At 48.3% G+C, this 22,995-nt stretch overlaps 2 protein-coding genes across 3 annotated transcripts in view; one reads left to right on the top strand and one right to left on the bottom strand.

The window, feature by feature from the left end:
- Positions 1 to 5,857, bottom strand: part of Dnajc16 (DnaJ heat shock protein family (Hsp40) member C16) — a 44,527-nt gene extending 38,670 nt beyond the window's left edge. The window contains exons 1-2 of one of the 2 annotated variants that reach the window (XM_045149726.1): positions 5,605 to 5,857; positions 3,593 to 3,777 (exon numbers count right to left, since the gene is read on the bottom strand). In XM_045149726.1, coding sequence (XP_045005661.1) covers positions 3,593 to 3,759 — 167 coding nt within the window. In that variant the 5' untranslated portion in view covers positions 3,760 to 3,777; positions 5,605 to 5,857. The remainder of the gene's footprint in view (positions 1 to 3,592; positions 3,778 to 5,604) is intronic. The other variant, XM_045149727.1, reaches the window with a different exon arrangement.
- A 3,762-nt stretch (positions 5,858 to 9,619) lies between these two features.
- Positions 9,620 to 22,995, top strand: part of Casp9 (caspase 9) — a 17,745-nt gene continuing 4,369 nt past the window's right edge. The window contains exons 1-6 of the mRNA XM_045149082.1: positions 9,620 to 9,795; positions 11,092 to 11,488; positions 15,042 to 15,076; positions 17,761 to 17,937; positions 18,298 to 18,387; positions 21,969 to 22,116. Of these exons, the coding sequence (XP_045005017.1) occupies positions 9,664 to 9,795; positions 11,092 to 11,488; positions 15,042 to 15,076; positions 17,761 to 17,937; positions 18,298 to 18,387; positions 21,969 to 22,116 (979 nt within the window). The 5' untranslated portion in view covers positions 9,620 to 9,663. The remainder of the gene's footprint in view (positions 9,796 to 11,091; positions 11,489 to 15,041; positions 15,077 to 17,760; positions 17,938 to 18,297; positions 18,388 to 21,968; positions 22,117 to 22,995) is intronic.

Genomic DNA, 22,995 nt, shown 5'->3' with positions numbered 1-22,995 from the left:
AACTAGCTGCAGATTTAGGCGTTTTGTTTGAAAGCCTGAAATATTGCTGAAAGCAAGTCTGGCAGAGTCCCTGGAGAGAGGCCATGCATAATCACAAATTGTCTTTCTGGCATCTGATTCTCGATTCCTCATGATATGAATATGACCTACAGTATTCAAAACATTCCATTTTAAACAACCTTTGACTTTTGTGGCAACTAGCTTAACCCCAAGCTCTATCTGCCCAGTTAGGAAAAATGGTAGCCAGAGCCACACACGGCTGTACGTCATCTGCACATGGCAGCCTTGTTATGACCAACTTGTCACTCTTTCCCTCAGCACTGCCCTACCCAACTGCATAGTAAGATGGACAAATGACTGGAAAATAAATTATTAATATAAACTAACTGCTGATGCAGAACAACAAATTATGGAACCCAGAAGTAATATAGATTTACAACTGAGCCTCAATTTCCTTTCTGTGAAACAGACTCAACAATCTTCTCCTTCACAGGCCAATAAAAAGGGTTCAGTGAGAAATAGAACCTGGAGGTTAGCATGCAGTAGGTGCTTAATGATAGCACCTATCACAAAATGCTTCTTCACTGCTTTTGGGAGGTTTGGACAGCTGCATGTCACCTGTGTCTTCCCTGCTGTTACTGTTCCTGTGGAGCTTGGCCAGAACTTTGGTGGAGAAACTAGAGAGGTTTGTCCTGAGTAACTTTGACACATTTATTGTTCCCGTGCTAATTATAATCTTGACAACTATAAGTTAGAATTATGATATTTAAAGTTTTAAAAATATATATTTTTTGAATTTTTTAATTTATTTACTTGAGAGACAAAGAGGCAGAGAGAGAGAGATTGGGCATGCCAGGACCTTTGGCTGCTGCAAACAAACTCCAGATGCATGTGCCACCTTGTGTATCTGGCTTATGTGAGTCCTGGGCAATCGAACCTGGGTCCTTTGGCTTTGCACGAAATCACCTTAACCGCTAAGCCATTTCTCCAGCTCTGTTTTTAAAAATATTTTTATTTATTTGTGAGAGATAGAGAAAAAAAAAAGCAAGATAGAGAATGGGTGTGCCAGGGCCTCTAGCTGCTGCAAAGGAACTCCAGATGCATGTGCTACCATGTGCATCTGGCTTATGTGGGTACTGGGGAATCAAACCTTGGTCCTTAGGCTTTGCAGGCAAGTGCCTTAGCACTAAGACATCTCTCCAACACCATATATATATGTATGTATGTATGTATTTGTATATATATATGTATGTATGTATATGTGTATATATATGTGTGTGTGTGTGTGTGTGTGTGTACACACACACACACACAACACATAATTTATTTAAAAAAATTTTTGTTATTGCCAGGCATGGTGGTGCACACCTTTACTCAGGAGGCAGAGGTAAGAGGATTGCTGTGAGTTTGAGGCTATCCTGAGACTGCAAAATAAATTCCAGGTCACCCTGAGCTAGAGTGAGACACTAACTCAAAAAACCAAAAAGAAAAACAAATTTTTATTTGTTTTTAAATAATTTATTTGCAAGGAGAGAGGACGGGGAAGAAAGGAGGGGGGAGAGAGAGAATGGGTGTGTTAGGGCCTCTTACTGCTACAAACAAACTCCAGATGCCATCACTTTTTGCCACTGCCTTTATGTGGATACTGGGAATAAAACCCAGGCCTCTAGGCTTTGCAAGCAAGCACCTTAACCATTGAGCAATCTCTCCAGCCCCATATAAGGTTTTAAAAAAGTAATATACTCAGTTCCTGAATCTCCTTTTTAAATTAAGGTCAAAAAGTACTTATTCTAAACTTTTACAAAGTTTACCAGTGGCTAATTTTTTTTTTTGTTTTGTTTTTTTGAAGTAGGGTCTCATAGTCCATGTTGACCTGGAATTTATTATGGAGTCTCAGGGTGGCCTGGAACTCACGGTGATCCTCCTACCTCTGCCTCCTGAGTGCTGGGATTAAAAGTGTATGCCACCATGCCCGGCCCAATGGCTAATTTGAAAACTAGAATTGGATGGTGTTCCCACTAGCCCCTTTCGCATTTATACTCATAAAGAGTTACTTCGGGGCTGTCGAGATGGATCAGTGGTTAAAGGTGCTTGCTTATAAACTCTGAAAGCTTGGGTTTCCCTCCCTAGTACCCACATGAAGCCAGATACATAAAGTGGGGCGTGCATCTAGAGTATATTACAGGAGGCCCTGGAATGCCCCCCCACTCACTCTCTCTAATAAAAAATACATAAATACAATATTTTTTTAAAAAAGTGTTACTTCATGAATAATACCTTAGAAAGGTAACTTGTCCATTGTTTTATTATTTATTTAAAAAACCATGGGCTGGAGAGATGGCATAGTGGTTAAGGAGCTTGCCTGCAAAGCCAAAGAACCCAGGTTTGAGTCTCCAGGACCCATGTGAGCCAAATGCACAAGGTGGCATGTGTCTGGAGTTCATTTGCAGTGGCTGGAGGCCCTGGTGTGCCTATTCTCTCTCTCTGCCTGTTTCTCTCTCAAATAAATAAATAGAAATAAAAATAAAATACTGGGGCTGGAGAGATGGCTTAGTGGTTAGGGTACTTGCCTACAAAGCCTAAAAACCCAAGTTCGATTCTCCAGTACCCACATAAGCCAGATGCACGAGGTGGTGCATGCATCTGGAGCTTGTCTGCAGTGGCTGGAGGCCCTGGCATGCCCATTCTCTCTGTCTCTTTTTCTCTCCCCCAGATAAATAAATAAAAATAAAAGGACTGGAGAGATGGCTTAGAAATTAAGGTGTCTGCCTGCAAAGCCAAAGGATCCTGGTTCAACTCTCCAGGACCCACGCAAGCCAAATGCACAAGGGGCCTCATGCGTCTGGAGTATCTTTGTAGTGGCTGGAGCCCTGGTATGCCCATTCTCTCTCGGCTTCTTTCTCACTCTCAGATAATGAATAAATAAAAATTTAAAAAATATTTTAAAAAAATTTTTGAAACGGTCTCACTACATAGCCCTGACTGGCCTGGAACTCACTATGTAATCAAGCTGGCCTTGAACTTGGGGCAATTCTCCTACCTTGACCTCTGTATGTCCAGCATTATTATACTGATTTAAAAAACATAAAGCAGGGCTGGAGGGATGGCTTAGCAGCTAAAGCACTTGTCCGCAAAGCCAAAGGACCCAGGTTTGATTCCCCAGGACCCACGTAAGCCAGATGCACAAGGTGGAGCATGCTTCTGGAATTTGTTTGCAGTGGCTGAAGGCCCTGGTGCACTTATTCTCTCTCAAATAAATTTAAAAAAAAAATTTCAAGCAGCTTCTTATCTTAACACTAATTATGCAAACAGTATCTAAGGAAAACATGTTAAAGCACAGTATTCCTAAAGTGGTGTGTGTGTGTGTGTGTGTGTGTATGTATGTGTGGGGAGTCATAGTAAACATAGGTTCTGGATCTTATTGCTAAAAATTAGAGTACATGGGTGTTAGTTCTATGCAAATATTCTACACGGATCTACATACACACTGAACATAGAAACAGACAAACAAAAGACCAGTCATAATTTAGGCTTCCTCCCATGCTAACACTGCTTAGCTTATATTAAACTTGGGTTTCTTGGTTTCACCTACCATTCCCGGGCGAGCTTCTTATAAGCCTTTTTAATGTCAGCCTGACTGGCTGTCCGGCTGACCCCTAGGACTCTGTATGGGTCAAAATCCAACGCAGACAGAATTTGCAGGATCAGAACCAGAACTATCAAAAACTGCCAGGAAATGCTCAACTTTTTCACTTCCATTTCTCTTCCTTTCCAGAGCTGAAATGATTGAAGAGGTAGTAAGTTTTAGTGGTAGAAGAAACCTGGACAGTCTTGCTTGTTAGGTGAGGTAGAAGAGAAAATAGATGAAAATCAAGATTATCTTTTAGGTAACTATTATCCTGTTGAACTTTACCTTGTTTGTTATTGTTGTTATTTGTTTTGATTTTTTTTTAAGGTAGGGATTCGCTCTAGCCCAGGCTAGCCCTAAACTCACAGGGATCCTCCCATCTGCCTCCAGAGTGCTGGTATTAAAGGCATGGGCCTAGCTTTGAACTTTATCTTTTAAAATCAGCCACTTCATTATTACTTTTGAATGCCACAAATAAAAATTATGACAGATAAGAGATGAGCAGTTGGAATTGATAGTGACCCTTCAGAACTCTTGTATTACAAAAGCTTTTCTAAAATGACTGACAATGTGATAAAGAAATAAGTGACTATGTGGAATGAGGCAGACCACATCTCAATTTCATCTATCCTGACAATAAGCTCAAAAGAAGTGGCTTCAAGACACTTGACAGTGTACATCATGTGATCATGGGATTTCTCATGTGCTGACCTACAATATGAGATCACTGTGGCTGGCATTCATAAGCACTAAATGTAAAAGCAAAATATTCTTAAGAAACAGTGCAATAAGACTTACTATGCCTACCTTCTATTCTTCTTCACTTGATGCATTTAAATTTCTACCCAATTAACAAAGCAGCTATAAATGGAAAACTGGGATGAGAGAAATTAATTTCGCTTTCCAAGTAAAGACTGTCAGTAGCAAAGATTAGAAGAATAGACACAGCATTAAATGTTTTAACTCCACCTCTCATGAATGGGGAGGTTGAGCTCACTGTGGATTTTACAGATAGACAGGTAGTGTGGTACTGTAGACACACACACTCCAGGGTTATGATTTATTTTGTACCATACAAGGTTTTTTGTTTTGTTTTGCATGGGTCACATTTATCTTGACATCTCATAAAGTGTTAAGGTTCACACGTGTGACACCTTACTCAGGAATGGGCAAAGCAGTTAACGGTGGTGCCTGACAGTCTACACCGAATCCGACTTTAGGCATCCCACATAAAATCCTGAAGCAAACCACTTTCTCTCTGTTCTGACCTGTCCTGCAGAACGTGTCAAGCTACTGGTTAACATGAGCTCTGGAATCAGACCTAAGATTAGGGCCTGTCCACCACTCCTCTATGAACTTGGGTATGTTTCTTATGTCAACTCTGTCTTCTTGTTGACAGTATGAGGGAAGATCAGAATCACCCGGAATGATCGTCACGAGGTAGGGGGTCATGCATGCAACAGTACCACCTGGAAGGATCATCATGGGGGGCTGACCATGCATGTAAAGGGTTAAGCAAGAGTCCACTGTCAGTCAGTGGTGGCAATACTCCAGTCACGCAGGACCCCATCCCAGTGTCAGGCCCCTCGGGTTAGAGGGGTGGCGGTGGGGGGGGGGATGGGGGTGCTAAGTTCTCCTGCTGACACTCTGTAGCTCCATCTCGGCCTCAGGCAGGTGACCAAGCCCCTGACCAACAGGTAGGCGGGCTGCCCGCGCAGGGACAGCAGTGTCCCGGGGACCAGAGCGCGGGGCCCGGGGTCCCGCTCTCCGGTGAGCCCGCCCGGAGGTCACCACCTTCCAGAGCACGGCCTCCTCCCCCGGCCGGCCCGAGAGCCCGGTCGCCTCCCGGATCCCGCCCCTCCCCGCGCCCCGGGCCCAGCGGGGACTGGAGACCGGGAGGAACCGGCAGACGGGAGGGAGGTCCCTGAGCCTGCCCGGCCCCACTGCGTCCGCGCATCACGCCAGGAAGGAGTTACCGGGAAAGGGCACCGGCCCAACCGGCCGCAGCGTCCGTGCTCCACTGATCCCACCGGGTGGGCAAGCTTCCACACCAAGCGTTCGCCCGGGCCTGGGGAGGGGAAAGAGGCGGGGAACCAAGGGCGAGGGAAATCACGTGACACTTAAAGGGTCCGCGCTCCGAAGGCTTGCCTTGACCGGGTAGAAGGAAGCCTACATGGGCCGGCTATCTTGACCCTTTCCACCCACCGTAGGCACGTGGAACTGGCACGGTTGCTATAGGAACGAGGCGCGCTCTTTGGCTGGGTCCAAAGGATTGACCGTGACCAGAGAGGCTAAAACGTGCCTCCTAGCGAGGTCAAGTCGCTATGCATCTCGGGATGCCAGGAAGACCTCCCGGATCCAGGGAGGGGTCTACACTCCTCCCAGAAGCTGTCCCACGTCTAGCAACAGTTGCTAGGGTGGGGAAGCAGTCGCTGGTCCCAGCTCTCTTTAAAATCCTATTCATAGAATCCAAGAACGTCAGAGTGGAAAGGGACCTTAGGGATCGTTTTATGTTCAATTTCTCTATATACTGAGGCCTAGGATCTAGAATCAGCCTGTAATCTTCTGTGATCATGAGATCTCCATCCTAGAACATGCCATGTTAGGATTTAAGCACCAAAAAGGGGGTGAGGAAGACATAGGTGAATGATTGAGATTTTCTTTTACAGCCAGTGAAAGTGGCCCCTTGGGGATATATTTCCTCTTTCCCTGCCCTGTGTTTAGTTTTTCATGGGCTGCTTTTTATCACTTAACTAAAACCCTATAGCTTTTGCTTATCCATTTTATTTATTTAAAAAAACTATTATTTATTTGAGGGAGAGAGAAAGGCAGATAGAGAGATACAGAATGGGCGTGTAAGGGTCTCCAGGCCCTGCAAAGGAACTCCTGATGCATGCACCACCTTGTGCATCTGGCTTATGTGGGTCCTGGGGATTGAACCTGGGTCTTTTGGTTTTGCAGGCAAGTGCCTTAACTGCTAAGCCAGCTCTCCAGCCCTTATTTATTTATTTACTTATTTATTTATTGCTTATCCATATAAGTTATTTAAACATTTCATTTATTTAGTGGGATGTAAGTTTCTGGGATAGGGGCTTTTAAATATACTATGTTGGCACACCAAAGAATATTTGAAAAAAATACATTAAAGAATGGCTTTTGGGAGGCTGGAGAAATGATTTAGCTGTTAATACGCTTGACTGCAAAGCCTAAGGACCCATGTTCGATTCCCTAGTACCCATGTAAGCCAGATGCACATGGTGGCACATATGTCTGGAGTTTGTTGGCAGTGTCTAGAAACCCTGGTGTGCTCATTATCTATCTGCCTCTCTCTCTCTCCCCACCTTCTCTTTCAAATAAATAGAAAAGAATGACTTTTGCTTTTTGACAGTGCTGGGGAATTAACTAAGAACATCATGCATACTCCCCAAGGGCTCTGTCACTGAGACCCACCCCAGTCCCTGAAGCTAAGGTTTTGCTGCTCAAGTAACCACCTGTGTTAAAATAAACAGCTGGGGGGGGGGGGGGCTGGAGTGATTGCTTAGTGGTTAAGGCATTTGCCTGCAAAGCCTTAGGACCCAGGTTCAATTCGCCAGTAACCATGAAAGTCAGATGCACATGGTGGTGTATGCATCTGGAGTTCATTTGCAGTGGCTAGAGGCCCTGGCATGCCCTCTCTGTCTCCTCTTTCTCTCTATCTCTCTCTCTTAAATAAATAAATAAATTAAAATTTTAGCAGGGCATTGTGGAGCACATCTTTAATCCCAGCACTCAGGAGGCAGAGGTAGGAGGATCGCCATGAGTTTGAGACCATCTTGAGACTACATAGTTAATTCCAGGTCAGCCTGGATCAGAGTGGGACCCTACCTCGAAAAAAACAAAACAAAACAAAATAAATAAATAAACGCCTGGGTTTGGTAGTTTACATCTATAACCCCAGCACTCAGGATGCTGAGGTAGGAGGATGGCCATGAGTTCAAAGCCATCCTGGGCTATAGAATTAGTTCTAGGTCAACCTAAGCTAGATAAGTCTCTGCCTCAAAAAGCAAGACATGGCTGGGCGTGGTGGCACACGCCTTTAATCCCAGCACTTGGGAGGCAGAGTAGGAGGATCGCCGTGAGTTCGAGGCCAACCTGAGACTACATAGTGAACTCCGAGTCAGCCTGAGCTAGAGTGAGACCCCGCCTCAAAAAAAAAAAAAAAAAAACAAAAACAAGACATGGACTGGGGAGATAGCTGAGTGGTTAAAGGTGCTTGATTGTAAAGTCTGCTCACTCAGTTTTTCCCACAACCCACATAAAGTCAGACTTAAAAAGTGGTGGCATTTGTTTGCAGTGACAAGGAGCCCTGGGTGCCAACACACACACACACACACACACACACCTAAAATGTTTAAAAATAAAACGAAAAGCCTCTAAACATAAAGGAGTTGGTTGTTTTGGACTGAGCTATCGCACTAGGTCCCCAAGGACCAATATGGAGTCACACATCTTAAAGTTACAAAACTAGGTTATACGACCTGCTGAGAAATTAGGTATAAGAGATTACAGCCAGATCTCCAAATGGTCTAGTTTTAGTCTCGTTTGCTTTGAAATAGCCAATGCGCTTCTACTTTCCCTGCCTACCTGTCTATATAATCAACTTCAGCTGCTCACAGGGAATGCTCATTCTATTTTAAGAAACATTGCCTGTTTCCAGAATCACATAGCAAATTAAAACATTTATCATAATCTTGTCTTTTGTTTTTTGAGGTAGGGTTTTACTGTAGTCCAGGCTGACCTGGAATTCCCTATGCAGTTTCATGGGTGGCCTTGAACTCACAGTGATCTTCCTACCTATGCTTCCCCAGTGCGTGTGCCACCACGCCCAGCAGTTACTTTTGAAATGTGAAAATGGGCGTTTGAAAGACTAGATTTATTTTTTAATTTTTAAAAAAAATTTATTTATTTTTATTTATTTATTTTTGATAGAGAAAGAGGGCGAGAGAGAGAGAGAGAGAGAGAGAGAGAGAGAGAGGGAGGGAAGGAGGGAGGGAGGGAATGGGCGTGCCAAGGCCTCCAGCCATTGCCAAGGAACTCCAGATGCATGCGCCCCCTTGTGCATCTGGCTAACGTGGGTCCTGGGGAATTGAACCTCCGCCCTTTGGCTTTGCAGGCAAACACCTTAACCGCCAAGCCATCCCTCCACCCCTATTTTTTATTTTTTTAAAAATTATTTATTTACTTACTTGAGAGTGAGAATGGGCGTGCCAGGGCCTCTAGCCACTACAAACGAACTCCAGACGCTTGTGCCACCTTGTGCATCTGGTTTACATGTGTACTGGGGAATCGAACCAGGGCGTTAAACACCAAGCCATCTCTCCAGCCCCGGAGGATTAGATTTCTACCGCGGTGCTATGGAGGGAGAGGACAGAAGGGAAATGGAAATGTGTGTACGTACGGAGGGCGGTGGGGGATGACTTAAGGACGTCCTGCCTGCAAGGGGAAGGGGCTAGAAGAAAGCCCTGCGCGTGGGGGGTGGGAGAAAGGGGGCTTGAGTGAAGTGGCCGACTGCGCTTCCAGGCATGGAAGGTCACTGCCAATTCTGGCTAGGCAGTCCGCAGCAGGGGGGAAGAGATGGGCCGCAATCGCTCCTCGCACGCGCAAAGGCGGTGGGGCGCGAGCGCAGGGCACGGAGCGCGGGCTTCGGGGGAAGAGCAGGTGGGGACCCCGGGCGCGGGGCGTGAGAGCCGGACAGAGGCCACAGGACTGGCCTTGGGGCCGGGGCCTGAGCGCTCCGGAGAGGGCCGTGTCCCGGGGCGGGGCAGCGGCGCGGGGTGGGGCCTGGGCGCGGTCGGGGGGCGGACTGGCGGAGTGCGCGTGGAGGCGGCTGGGGAGCCAGCGTGAGATCCCAGGCAAGGAGCGATGCGGGGGCGGGTCCGGAACCTCAGGCGGGGGCGGAGCACGGGCCTGGGGCGGGACCCTGGGGGGGGGTGGGCGGATCGCGGCCCCGAAGCCCGGAAGCGGACGGAATCCGGGGGTCTCCAGGTCGGGCCGCCATGGACGAAGCGGACCGCCAGCTCCTGCGTCGCTGCCGAGTGCGTCTGGTGCGCGAGCTGCAGGTGGCCCCGCTCTGGGACGCTCTGCTGCACCGGGAGCTCTTCACGCCCGACATGATCGAGGACATTCAGGTGCGCCCCGCGGCCTCTGCCCCCCGCCCCCCGCCGCCCCGTGGCACGCAGACTTGCAGGTCGCTGGGGGAGCGGAGGGCCGTGAGGGTCGTGTTCCCAGCCTCTCTTTGCCCGCGCCTTGGCGTAGGATCCCCATCTTCCGGTATTGAGCCCACTTTATTGTCCATCGGAACCGACGTTGGGTCCTGGTGTCGCTTATCTTGCTTTGAGACTCGGTTTCCTGGGCGGTGAAGCGGGGCATCAGTAGTCCTGTCCTAAGGGCTAAGAGAGGCCATGGATGTGAAGCTGTGCGGTGCCAGGCAGAGTAAAGGACCTGTGCTCCCCGTATTTTTGCTTGGCCCTTATGTGTAAGTTGTAGGTTTTGTAAGGGATTTTGGAAACGAAGGGATTTGATGCAGTAACAGAAAAGAATAAAGTCAAATATTAGAGGGTTTTTTGTTTTGTTTTTGTTTTGCGAGGCAGGGTCTCACTCTAGCTCAGGCTCTCTTGGTCCGTCTTCCTCTCCTTTGGCAGTTTTATCCGAGCTCTCAGGAAAAAATTGTCTTCTCCCTTCCAGTCTCTTCCCCTTCTGCTTTCTCTCTTTCCCCTTCCCTCCATCTTAACCGCTAAGCCATCTTCCCAGTCCTTCCCTTTTCCAAATTTCTCTTTCTCTTTTCTATTTGAGGTTAAACCCAGGGACTTGTACATGCTAGACAAGCACCCTGCCATTGAACTATATCTGCAGCCAGTTTAAGTTTCTTTTCTTTTCTTTTTGAATAGGCGCTTGCTTTGTACCCCAGGCTGGCTTTGAACTCAGAGCAATTCTCCTACCTTAGTCTCCAAGTGCTAGTATTACACACGTGAGCCCTAAAAAGGCCTCATCATTACCCACTTCCCTTTCATTTCTGTGAAATTTATTCCCTTCCTCATCATCTTTGGGGTGTCAGCCAAGGTGTCCTCTTTTGGGGTCTTTTCTGACCCTTGGGCTGAGCTGGGGGGTTCCGTTTCCTGCCAGCCCTACATCATAGGCTATTGGCTCTTGTCTCCCTCCTGTGTCTGCTCCTTCTCCCTACCAGACACCTGCAGCTTGAGGGCCAACTTTGTTTGCCATATATTTTCAGCACTTGTCACAGTGATGCATACACTGTAAATGTCTTTGAAATGCTGCACAGTCGGGCAAAGGCTGCAGCGGGGCATGTGCCCAGCATAGTTGCACACATGCTCCCTTGTCTCTTGTACTAGATGGGAAGTGGGGGCTAGGGGGAGATTCATGGGAAAGCGCCCAGTAATGAGTGTCTGGTCTTTCTGTCCTAACAGCGGGCAGGCTCTGGGTCTCGGCGGGATCAGGCCAGGCAGCTTGTCACAGATCTCGAGACCCGAGGGAGGCAGGCCCTTCCTCTGTTCATCTCCTGCTTGGAGGACACGGGCCAGGTTGTGTTGTCTTCATTCTTGCAAACCAGTCGGCAAGAAGCCAAGCAGGACCCAGAGGCCATCAGACCCTTAGACCTGGTACCTGTGGTCCTGAGACCAACGGGCCTTGAACCAAGGGAGCCAAGAGTGATAAAGCTGGATCCGTCGGAGCAGGCCTTGGGAAACCTCACCTCTGCGGTCCTGGGGCCTGAACAGCACAGGCCTGCTCAGTTCAGGCCAGAGGTGCTCAGATCACAAACGCCCAGGCCAGTGGACTTTGGTTCTGGAACAGTCCGTGATGTATGTGAGTATTGAGAGAATTGCTGGTGGGTGGGCATGATGAGTGTCCATGGGGGTGTGACCATGGGACAACTGGATGGACTAAGGCTCGGAATCATCAGGGGTGGGTGGAGTATTCTAGTAAGTTTTCAGATATAATTTTGGCAGCCCGTCCTCTGTAAAGCAAGTGTCCAAATCTGTTTTGGGTATGTCTGGTTTCTGTGAGTGTTTCTGGAAGAAGCTGATTTTTCAGGGTTTGCCTTTTGGATTTTATTGGGTGGCTGAACTAGCCCATGCCTGTGGCAAGGTAGCTGGGGAGAAGGGTTCTGTTTGCTAGGAGTCTGCCCTGTATATCTATCTCATGGTGTGTACGCTTACCTTCTTCTTTTTTTTATTTATTTTTTATTTTTTTAAATATTTATTTATTTATTTACTTGAGAGCAACAGACACAGAGAGAAAGACAGATAGAGGGAGAGAGAGAGAATGGGCGCGCCAGGGCTTCCAGCCTCTGCAAACAAACTCCAGATGCGTGTGCCCCCTTGTGCATCTAGCTAACGTGGGACCTGGGGAACCGAGCCTCGAACCGGGGTCCTTAGGCTTCACAGGCAAGCGTTTAACCGCTAAGCCATCTCTCCAGCCCACTTACCTTCTTCTTACCTAGTAAGCCTGCAAAGCAGGTATCATTAGACTTGACCCTGTGAGGAAATGGAGGCCCAAGAAGGTGAAGTAAGTTATCTGAGGTCACAAGGCTTCAGTGCAGAGTAAAATACACAAATTCCTAGAGTATAGCTGGATTCCACACAAGTAGCCGCCACCTGTACCGACACACGACAGCCCTGGATGCTAGCTAGGACACTTCTGTTCAGTCAGGCCCCATCCCCTGACCTGAGATAACCACAGTTCCACTTTCCACCACCATCCTATCCTGTGCTTATCTTTTTTCTTTTTTCTAAATACTTATTAGAGAGAGAGAATGAGATAGAATGAATGGGTTTGTCAGAGTGTCCTACTTCTGCAAATAAACTCCAGATGCATGCACCACTTTGTGCGTCTGGCTTTACATAGGTGCTAGGGAATTGAACCTAGACCCCCAGGCTTTGCAAGCAAGTGCCTTTAACTACCGAGCCATCTCCGTAACTCCCTTTTGATTTGTCTTTGAACATCAGTGTAAATGAAATCCCACCTTATGAGCTCTGTTGAGATTGGCATCTTTCACCTGCCATTTTTATATAGTTCGTTCTTTTTGTGTGTGTGTGTGGGGGGGGTTCAAGGTAGGGTCTCACTGTAGCCCAGGCTGACCTGGAATTCACTATGGAGTCTCAGGGTGGTCTCGAACTCACAACAATCCTCCTACCTCAGCCTTCCAAATGCTGGGATTAAAGATGTGCACTACCATGCCCCCGGCCCTGTCCACCATTTTTAAGTGCTGGCATGAGGCTCGGGAATACTATCCAGAAATGTTTGCCAAGGAAGGTTTCATGGTGACCAGAGAAGAGTTCTGTGGTCATGCAAGTGGGTGGCAGTGTGTGTGTGGGTGGGGGGGACCTGGGCACACAAAAGCAGGGCTGGCAGAGCCTTGTTCAGGAGAGGTGCTGTAGGTGAGTGTTTCTCACCTGGGGTGACTCCTCTCTGGAGACACTTGCTGGTGTATAGAGATATGTTTGGCTACAGGCAGATGGGTGGCACTGGCATCTAGTGGTAGAGGTAGGGATGCTGCTGAGTACCCTCTGATGTGCAGGGCACCTATCGGAGTGTAGCCGAGTGGTAGAGCTTCTGCCCAGCACAGGACAGTCATTCACAATAATAAAGAAGAATTTTTTTTCGGGGGGGGGCTGGAGAGATGGCTTAACAGTTAAGTGCTTGCCTGTGAGGCCTAAGGACCTCAGTTCGAGTGTTGATTCCCCAGGATCCATGTAAGCCAGATGCACAAGGGGGTGCATGTATCGGGAGTTTGTTTGCAGTGGCTGGAGGCCCTGGCTGGTCCATTCTCTCTCTCTGCCTCTTTCTCTCTCTGTCTGTCGCTCTCAAGTAAGTAAATAATAAAAACAAACAAACAAAAAAAGAATTTGAGGGGCTAGGGAGATAGCTCAGTCAACAAAGCACTTGCTGTGTAAGTTAGTGTATCAGCACCCACAGAAATGCTGGTGGGCGTGGCAATCCGCCTGTCATCTTGGCATAAACATAAATATTTAGAAGGCACATTGACAGGCCCCTCATGTCCATCTAGCAAAATAACAGAAGTAGATTTTGCATTAGAGCTTATGACCTCCCCAGCCGCGGGCTCTTGACCAGGCTTACAGTACCAGATGTGCCTTTCCTCCTGTGGAGCAGGCCTCGGATTTTATCAGAAAGTAGTTGGAAGCCGGGCGTGGTGGCGCACGCCTTTAATCCCAGCACTCGGGAGGCAGAGGTAGGAGGATTGCCATGAGTTCAAGGCCACCCTGAGATGACAGAGTTAATTCCAGGTCAGCCTGGACCAGAGTGAGATCCTACCTCGAAAAACCAAAAAAAAAAAAAAAGAAGAAAGTAGTTGGTTACCTCTGTAACAGTCATGCCACTATCACACAGGTGGGCACGTCTTGCCTGGAAGGTCAGTAGTGTAACATTATTTGTGTGTTTTTGAGATGGTCTTGCAGTGTAGGCTGGACGGTCTTCGAACTTGCTATGTAGCCCGTTTTCTAGTGTGGATTTTAAGTTGACAAAAGCATTAATTCCCAGCTAGGGCCCAGGCCTGCTTTAAGTCATGAGTGGCACTGTTGTGTGTATCAGGAAGCTGCACTGTAGCTGAGAGGCAGCCACTGTGCTCTTGTTTCAAAAGGGAAATATGCTGGGAATGTAGGGGTAGAGTCCTTGCTTAGCATGTACAAAGCCCTAGTACTGGAAAAAGAAAAGAAAAGAAAAGAAACGGAGTATGGTGGAGTGGACCTGTCATTCTAGTACTTGGAAAATGAGTAGAAGGATTGCCAAGTTCAGAACCTGTTTGGGCATATCTGAGGTCCTGTTATCTGTGCCCTGTGGTTTCCTTTGGCATTGCATGTGTCAGTAGCCAATTCCTTTTCACATTGTGCCCTGGGTGGCTGTATCCCAAGCCATGAACTTGTTCGAGTGATTGATTTCGATGTAGAGTTTTTAAAAATGTTTTATCTTATTTATTTATTTATTTATTAGGGAGAGAGAAAGAATGGGCGTGCCAGGGCCTCCAGCCATTGCAAACAAACTCCAGATGCATGCGTCACCTTGTGCATCTGACTTATGTGGGTTCTGGGGAATTGAACTGGGCTTCGCAGGCAAGAGCCCTAACTGCTAAGCTATCCCTCCAGCTCCCATGCGGAGCTTTTGAATACGACTTCCGTGAGCATGCTTGGCCAAGTCTTTTCAAGAGGGGAGGTGTGTGTTTAACTTCGTTGGCAACTTCTAGACAGTCCTCCATGGTGGAGGTGGGGATTGATCTCCTGCCAGCAGGGCCTGGTGCTCCCCCAGTCCCTGCTCCACTTTGTGTTATAGGGGTGCCCTCACAACCCATCAGCCTTTCCCTAGTGAGCCCCAACATCCATGCTTTCCTCTTCTCTGTCTGTAGGTGCTCCGGAGAGCTTGAAGGGAAATGCTGACCTGGTGAGTGTTTGGGTGATTTGTATCTGCCTTTCCCCCCACTTTCCTGTGGTTGAGTTAGGAGTGAAAGGAGCTCCTTCACCCTCCACAGCTTGTGACCCCAGCCAGGACTCAGACCTACTAAGGGGCAGGTGTCCCCCCACGTCAGACTCTCCTTCCCGTGTGTGTTTTGTGTGGCTTCCTGGTGCCACCCCAAGCTCAGCTGCAGTCCCTGGTGATGAAACCTTGTACCCTGTGGAGCCACGTGCAGGAGAAAGGAGTCAGAGCCACTGGGCTGCGCGGCATGGGGTGTCTTTTGGGGGTGAACATGTTTGGATTGTTGAGTTTTTTTTGTTTGTTTGTTTTTGTGAGGTAGGGTCTCACTCTAGACCAGGCTGACTTGGAATTCACTATGTAATCGTAGGGTAGCCTCGAACTCACGGCAATCCTCCTACCTCTGCCTCCCGAGTACTGGGATTAAAGGCGTGTGAACCATGCCTGGTGATTATTGGATTTTTTTTTTTGTGTGTGTGTGTATATGCGGCATGAGTATGTACAGCGTATGCACATGTGTGTGTGCAGATGTGTGGCGTGGGCACATGTGAGCGGAGGCCAGAGCAGAACCCTGGGTGCCCTCCTTGGTCGTTCTTCTGCATTGTCTTCTTGAGATGGAGTCTCTCACTGAACCTGGAGCTGCTGGATTTTTGGCCAAAATGGATGACCAGTGATTTCCAGTGATTCTCCTGTCACTGGCCCCCAAAGGACTGGGTTTAAGGTGTGCACAGCCACAGCCATGTTTTTACAGGGGTGCTGGAGATCGGATTCTCAGCATATCAGGTCCTTTGAGACCCTCATGCTTGTGTGGCAAGTGCTGTTACGTGCTAAGCCATTTTTCCAGCCTGGAATTTTAAATTAAAAAAAAAAAAATCTGCGTATAATCAAAATAAAAGAGAGGGCTGGAGAGATGGCTTAGTGGTTAAGCGCTTGCCTGTGAAGCCTAAGGACCCTGGTTCGAGGCTCGATTCCCCAGGACCCACGTTAGCCAGATGCACAAGGGGGCGCATGCATCTGGAGTCAGTTTGCAGTGGCTGGAGGCCCTAGTGCACTCATTCTCTCTCTCTGTCTCTCTCTCCCTCCTTCCCTCTTTCTCTCTGTCCGTTGCTCTTAAATAAATAAGTAAAAATAAACAACAATAACAACAAAATAAATAAAAGAGAGACTTATTGAGAAGGGGAAGGGGTATGATGGAGAGTGGAGTTGCAAAGGAGAAAACGGGGATAGGGAGGGAATTACCATGGATTATTTTCTATAACCATGAAGTTGCCAAAAAATAAAATAATAAGCTGGGCATGGTGGGACACACCTTTAATCCCAGCACTCGGGAGGCAGAGGTAGGAGGATCACCATGAGTTTGAGGTCAGCCTCAGACTACATAGTGGATTCCAGGTCAGCCTGAGCTAGAGTAAAACCCTACCTTGAAAATTTATAGAAAAAAATCTCTGTGTACGTATATATATGTATATGTGTATATATATACACACACACACATAGAGGGAGAGAGAGAGGGTTTTTTTTTTTTTTTTTTTTTTTTTTGAGATAGGTAGGGTCTCTAGCCCTGACTTGGATCTCCCTCCATAGTTCCAGGCTAGCAAAGCAAGAAAGCATCCAAGCAAAAGAAATTCTTCCTGAGAAGGATTTTAAAATTTCATTTGAGGGCTGGCAAGATGGCTTAGCGGTTAATCGCTTGCCTGTGAAGCCTAAAGACCCCGGTTCAAGACTCAACTCTTCAGGACCTACGTTAGCCAGATGCACAAGGGGGCACAGGCATCTGGAGTTCGTTTGCAGTGGCTGGAGGCCCTAGTGCGCCCATTCTCTCTCTCTCTCTCTGCCTCTTTCTCTCTGTCGCTCTCAAATAAATAAATAAATAACAAAAAAATTTAAAAAATTCATTTTACTTATTTCTTTTTTGTGTTTTTTCTTTTCTTTTTTCTTTTTTGAAATAGGGTCTTGCTCTAACCCAGGCTGACATGGAATTCACTATGTAGTCTCAGGGTGGCCTTGAACTCACAGTGATCATCCCAAGTGCTGGGATTAAAGGTGTGCGCCACCACTCCCAGAATTTTTTTTGCTCTTAATTTTTTAAAAAATATTTTATTTATTTATTTGAGAGAGGGAGACAGACAGAGAGAGAGAGAGGGAAGGAGAGAACTGGTGTGCCAGGGCCTCCTGTCACTGCAAACAAACTCCAGATGCATGCACTGCCTTGTACATCTGGCTTATATGGTCCTGGGAAATTGAACCGAGGTCCTCTGGCTTTGCAGGCAAGTGCCTTAACCGCTAAGCCATCTCTCCAGCCTCAATTTTTTTGAAACAAGGTCTTACTGTGCAGCTTAGGCTAGTCTAGAACTCTCTGTAGCCCGGGCTGGCCTCACACTTGTGAGCCACCGTACCTGGCTGGGTTGTGGAATTTCTCAGCCAGCAGCTCCATCCCATGGACACTGAACCAGGAGCCAGCTTTCCAGGATACAGGCGCGCAGCCAGCACTCACACCCTGGGTGGGAGCCCCACACTTCCCGCAGTGGGAGGGTAGACCCACTGTCCTATGCCGTCTCTCCAGATTCAGCCACACAAGCGAGACCTGGGGGTGACTTCCTCTCCTGAGGAGTGTACCAAGCCCTGGGATACACTGGAAATGTGTCCTTGGACAGGCATACGTCCTAGACGCGGACCCCTGCGGCCACTGCCTCATCATTAACAACACGACCTTCAGCCCAGCGTCGGGGCTCGGCACGCGCACCGGCTCCAACATTGACTGCCAGAAGCTGCAACAGCGCTTCTGCCGCCTGCACTTCACGGTAGAGGTCAAGTGTGACCTGACTGCCAAGGTACGCTCACTGCCGGGGCCTAGGGGACCATGCCCTACCTCTGTAGGACCATGGGAGGGGGCAGGCAGGCCCAGCCAGTTACAGGAACAGGCATCAGACTCCGGCTGGCTCTCTGTGCCTGTTGTGCCTCGCTTTCCCTGTCTGGAGAGCAAGAATAAGTCCCCTCGTTGGATCACTGGAACTCAATGACCTGTGTCCAAGCATGGCCACCTTTCCCTGCAGATGGTGCCATTGTGACTGTCGTGACCAGCATGACTTCAGTATTTAGGGTCCAGGAGGTTGCTGTGCTCTGGCCTTCAGTGGGGATGCAGGACGGAACGCCGCTAGTGACCCTGCCTCACCTGCAGCCTTCCCTTACAGAAAATGATCCTGGCTTTGGCTGAGATGGCCCAGCGGGACCACCGTGCCCTGGACTGCTTTGTGGTGGTCATCCTGTCTCATGGCTGTCAGGTAGGTGCCTCCCCTCCGTTCCTGCTCCTCAAGACCCTGAAGAACCCCATCCCTTCCTTGGCTTTGGGGAAGAGGACAGTGAGGTCCTGTCCCCTTCCTGCTGTGTCCTTGGGTCCCCTGAACAGCTGCATGTGCCTTCCTGGGTGGGGGGTGGGGGTGGGGGTGGCCTTTCCAGGACAGGGAGGGAGGAGGCAAGTTTTTCTCACAAAGCGCCTGTTGCAGTCCGGTTTGCATTGCTGGTAGAAATCACCCAACCAAGAGTAGCTTCTGGGAAAAAGAGGTGTATTTGGCTTACAGGCTCGAGGGGAAGCTCCACGATGGCAGGGGAAAACGATGGCATGAGCAGAGGGTGGACATCACCCCCTGGCCAATAGAAGATGGACCACAGCAACAGGAGGGTGTGCCAAACACTGGCAAGGGGAAACTGGCTATAAAGCCCATAAGCCCGCCCCCAACAATACACTCCCTGCAGAAGGCATTAATTCCCAAATATCCATCAGCTGAGGAGCTAGCATTTGCAACACCTAAGTTTATGGGGGACACCTGAGTCAAACCACCACATTCCGCCCCTGGCCCCCATAAACTGATAATCATACATGATGTAAAATGCAATGTATTCATCTCATTTTAAAAGTCCCCATAGTTTTTAATCAATCCCAATGATGTTCATACATCCCCATAGTTCAAGATCTTTTAACTGAGCCATACTACCAAAATATAACCTCAAAAAACCCAGAATGGCACAGAATAAATATTCACACTGCAATAGATGGCATTGGGCATAGCAAAGAAACATTCAACCAATACACGATTTAAAACAACCAGGGCAAACATCAAACTCTGTAGCTTCAAGTCCAGCAACTCTAGCCAGTGACAAGTCTTCAAGTCTGATAATTCTAACCAGCAACAAGTCTCTGGCATTCCAATTCCGCCCCTCCAGCTAGGCTACTCACAGTCCTGGGAAACTTCATCGGGGCCGGCAGCTCCTCGGCAGCCATCTCATGGTCCCGGCATCTCCACTGGGTCTCCACTGCAAGCCACGGTTCATCCTCATGGCCCCATGGGGTCTCTATGCAGGCAACCAGTAAACCTGCTTCACACTGCCCATGGCCATTTCCAAAACACAAGACCGTGTTGCAAACTCAATGACCCTCTTTCCAGCATTTCTTATACTCCACAATACCAGGTAGGGTGCCAATTTGTTAATCCAGGGGGGGTTAAAGCAGACTTTGAAGAACAGGACACTCCTTGAGCACTCAGGCCCCTTCAAAACAGTTGACATTCTTCTTGTTGCCCTAGCGCAGGTCAGCTAGCCCAGTCTCAAAGGTTGTAATCTCTCAGTTGCAGCTGAACGGGCAAGAGTTCACCCAAAGATTTTCCTTTCTGTGCCATATCCCTCTGGACACACCAGTTCGTTTCTACGCAAAGCAACCCTGCACAACTTCTCAGGACATGGGCATAAGAGCAAGCTTCTCACACAAACTGCTAGCTCAGTCCAGGCACAGCTCTTTGTCACCCTCATAAGCCAAACCTCACAGTCCATAGTTCTTACTGCCTTCAGGTCTTTCAGCTCTGACCAGGATAGACCATCAAGCTGTACTTACAGCACTGCAAGGCATCTCTTAGGCCAAGGTTTCAAATCCTCCCACATTCCTCTTGAAAATCAGCTCCAAAAGGCAAATCCACACAGTCAGGTGTCTAGCAGCAATCCCACTCCTCGGTACCACTTTACTGTTGCAGTCCGGTTTGCATTGCTGGTAGAAATCACCCAACCAAGAGTAGCTTCTGGGAAAAAGAGGTTTATTTGGCTTACAGGCTCGAGGGGAAGCTCCACGATGGCAGGGGAAAACGATGGCATGAGCAGAGGGTGGACATCACCCCCTGGCCAACAGAAGATGGACCACAGCAACAGGAGGGTGTGCCAAACACTGGCAAGGGGAAACTGGCTATAAAGCCCATAAGCCCGCCCCCAACAATACACTCCCTGCAGAAGGCATTAATTCCCAAATATCCATCAGCTGGGGAGCTAGCATTTACAACACCTAAGTTTATGGGGGACACCTGAATCAAACCACCACAGCGCCCCTCTGCCTTTTGTTCAGAGCCCTGTGTACTACTTCGTGTGTGAGTTTTCCCCTCCTGCTCTGCCCTTTAAGCGTGTTCCAGGCCTTTGCTGCTGGATGGTACTCAAGGCATTGGGGTCAACTCAGGGCTCAGCCACTGGTAACATTGGCCTGTTGTGGCCCCTAGGTCTGTACAGGCCTCAGATTCCTCAGCTTTTAAGTTGTGGGGTTGGACAGACCCCCAGCCACAAGCTGAAGGCCTGGAGATTCTTTATATCTCCACATTGTTTTCAAAACTGACAGATTTCGGGCTGGGGAGATGGCTTGGAGAGAAGGCGCTTTCCTGCAAAGCCAAAGGACCCTAGTTTGATTCCCCAGGACCCACGTAAGCCAGATGCACAAGGTGGTGCATGCGTCTGGAGTTTGTTTGCAGTGTCTGGAGGCCCTGGTGCGCCCATTCTCTTTATTTTCTGTGTCTTTATTCTCTCACTGTCTCTCAAATAAATAAATAAATAAATATAAATAGTTTTTAAAAACATTTATTTATTTATTAGAGAGAGGGAGAATGGGCACACCAGGGCCTCTTGCCACTGCAAACAAGGGGGCGCACGCGTCTGGAGTTCGTTTGCAGTGGCTGGAGGCCCTAGTGCACTCATTCTCTCTCTCTGTCTCTCTCTCCCTCCTTCCCTCTTGTAAATGAACTCCAAATGCATGTGCCACTTTATGCATCTGACTTTACATGAGTCCTGGGGAATTGAACTGGGGTCTTTTGGCTTTGCAGTTAAATGCCTTAACTGCTAAGCCATCTCTCCAGCCCTAAACATGTTTAAAAACAAAACAAAACAAAACAACAACCTTGACAAATTTCACACAAAAATCAGGGTTTCACTGTCCCTTGCAAAAAACCCCAAGGTCTGACCTGTGTAGCCAATCCTCCTGTCACCGACAGGGGATGTCTCTTTGGTCCTTTCCCCATAGTGTGGCATCACATGGGAGTTTGTGAGAGGCCCCTTCACAGGCCTCTGCGTTCAGTTCGCACTTTGACAAGGTCCTTACATGGTTCTGAGAATGGGAAATTTGAGCGAAATTGGTTCAGAGTGGGCTTCTCAGTGCTTGGCTCCCTCAGAGGGGCCAGAGGACCAGACTGTTGTTTTTGGAGGGCTAGATGGGGCCTGGGAATTTGCATTTTGTGAAAGTTCCTCTGGCTGATGCTGGTTTGGGAGCCTACTGTGAGAATGCCTAGTCCACACACAGCCAGCCTGTCCTCTTAGGCCAGCTGGCTCCCACAGGCACGTGAGTTTGGGAACTCTAGAACAGAGGCTGACCAGTCGGAGTGTGGATGCTCCAGGGCTTCTTGCCACTGCAAATGAAATCAGGGAGTATGGATGACATCAGTTAGTCTGGTATCTCTGCCTACTGAGGCCTTCTGGAAGTGGGGTACCCCACCAAGCTTTGGGACAGGTCACTAGGTTCCTACCCCAAGGCGTTGATTTATAACCAGGATTCTTGGTCTTCTAGGCCAGCCACCTCCAGTTCCCAGGTGCCGTCTATGGCACGGATGGTTGTCCAGTGTCCGTCGAGAAAATTGTGAACATCTTCAATGGGACCAGCTGTCCCAGCCTTGGAGGGAAGCCCAAGCTGTTCTTCATCCAGGCCTGCGGTGGGGGTAAGTGATTGTGTTAAGTGGAAGCTCAGCCTCCCATGGGTGTAGTTGGTGGGTCAGGAGTCCCTGACTGTTCCCTTCCTCACCCAGTCTCTCACTGTTCACAGGGTTCCAAACACGTGTTTTTCTTTTATTTATTTATTTATTTGACAGAGAAAGAGGGTGGGGGGGGGAGAGAGAATAGGCACACCAGGGCCTCCAGACACTGCAGATGAACTCCAGACACATGTGCCCCCTTGTGCATCTGGTTAATGTGGGTCCTGGGGAATCGAACCTGGGTCCTTTGGCTTTGCGGGAAAACACCTTAACTATTAAGCCATCCCTCTAGCCCCCAAACACTGTTTTTGTCACCATTGTGTGGCAGCCTAGCCTCTTTGGCTCTGAAGAGGGTGGCACAATGACATCACTGGCTCGTGACTTGGACAGTTTCATCTTGAGAATTTGGGTAAAAATGAAAGTGTAGGAGAGAGTGGAAATAAACCTTAGTTTTCCTTGTCCTCATTTCCCTGATGCCATTTTCTAGATAGGCCCTTTCCCCACTGTCCCAGGGAAAGAGTGTCCCAGGGAGAGTGTGAACTTGAAAGAGAAACTAGAGTTTAATCCTTGAATTTACAGCCCAGATATTCATGGTCTGAGGAACTTTTTTGGGAGGGCGGGGGTTTCAAGGTAGGGTCTCACTGTAGCCTAGGCTGACCTGGAATTCACTATGTAGGCTCAGGGTGGCCTTGAACTTACGAGGATCCTCCTACCTCTGCATTCTGACTGCTGGGATTAAAGGCGTGTATCACCATGTTGGCTGGTCTAAGGAATTTTTAAGAATTATTTGGAGTTTTTCTTTATGCTCTGTGTCTTATTCTGTTTTATTTTTATTAGAAAAAGGAG

Source organism: Jaculus jaculus, chromosome 5, assembly GCF_020740685.1.
Source record: "Jaculus jaculus isolate mJacJac1 chromosome 5, mJacJac1.mat.Y.cur, whole genome shotgun sequence".
In the NCBI taxonomy this organism is placed as follows: Eukaryota; Metazoa; Chordata; class Mammalia; order Rodentia; family Dipodidae; genus Jaculus; species Jaculus jaculus.
This window is presented reverse-complemented; position numbering and strand designations above follow the sequence as displayed.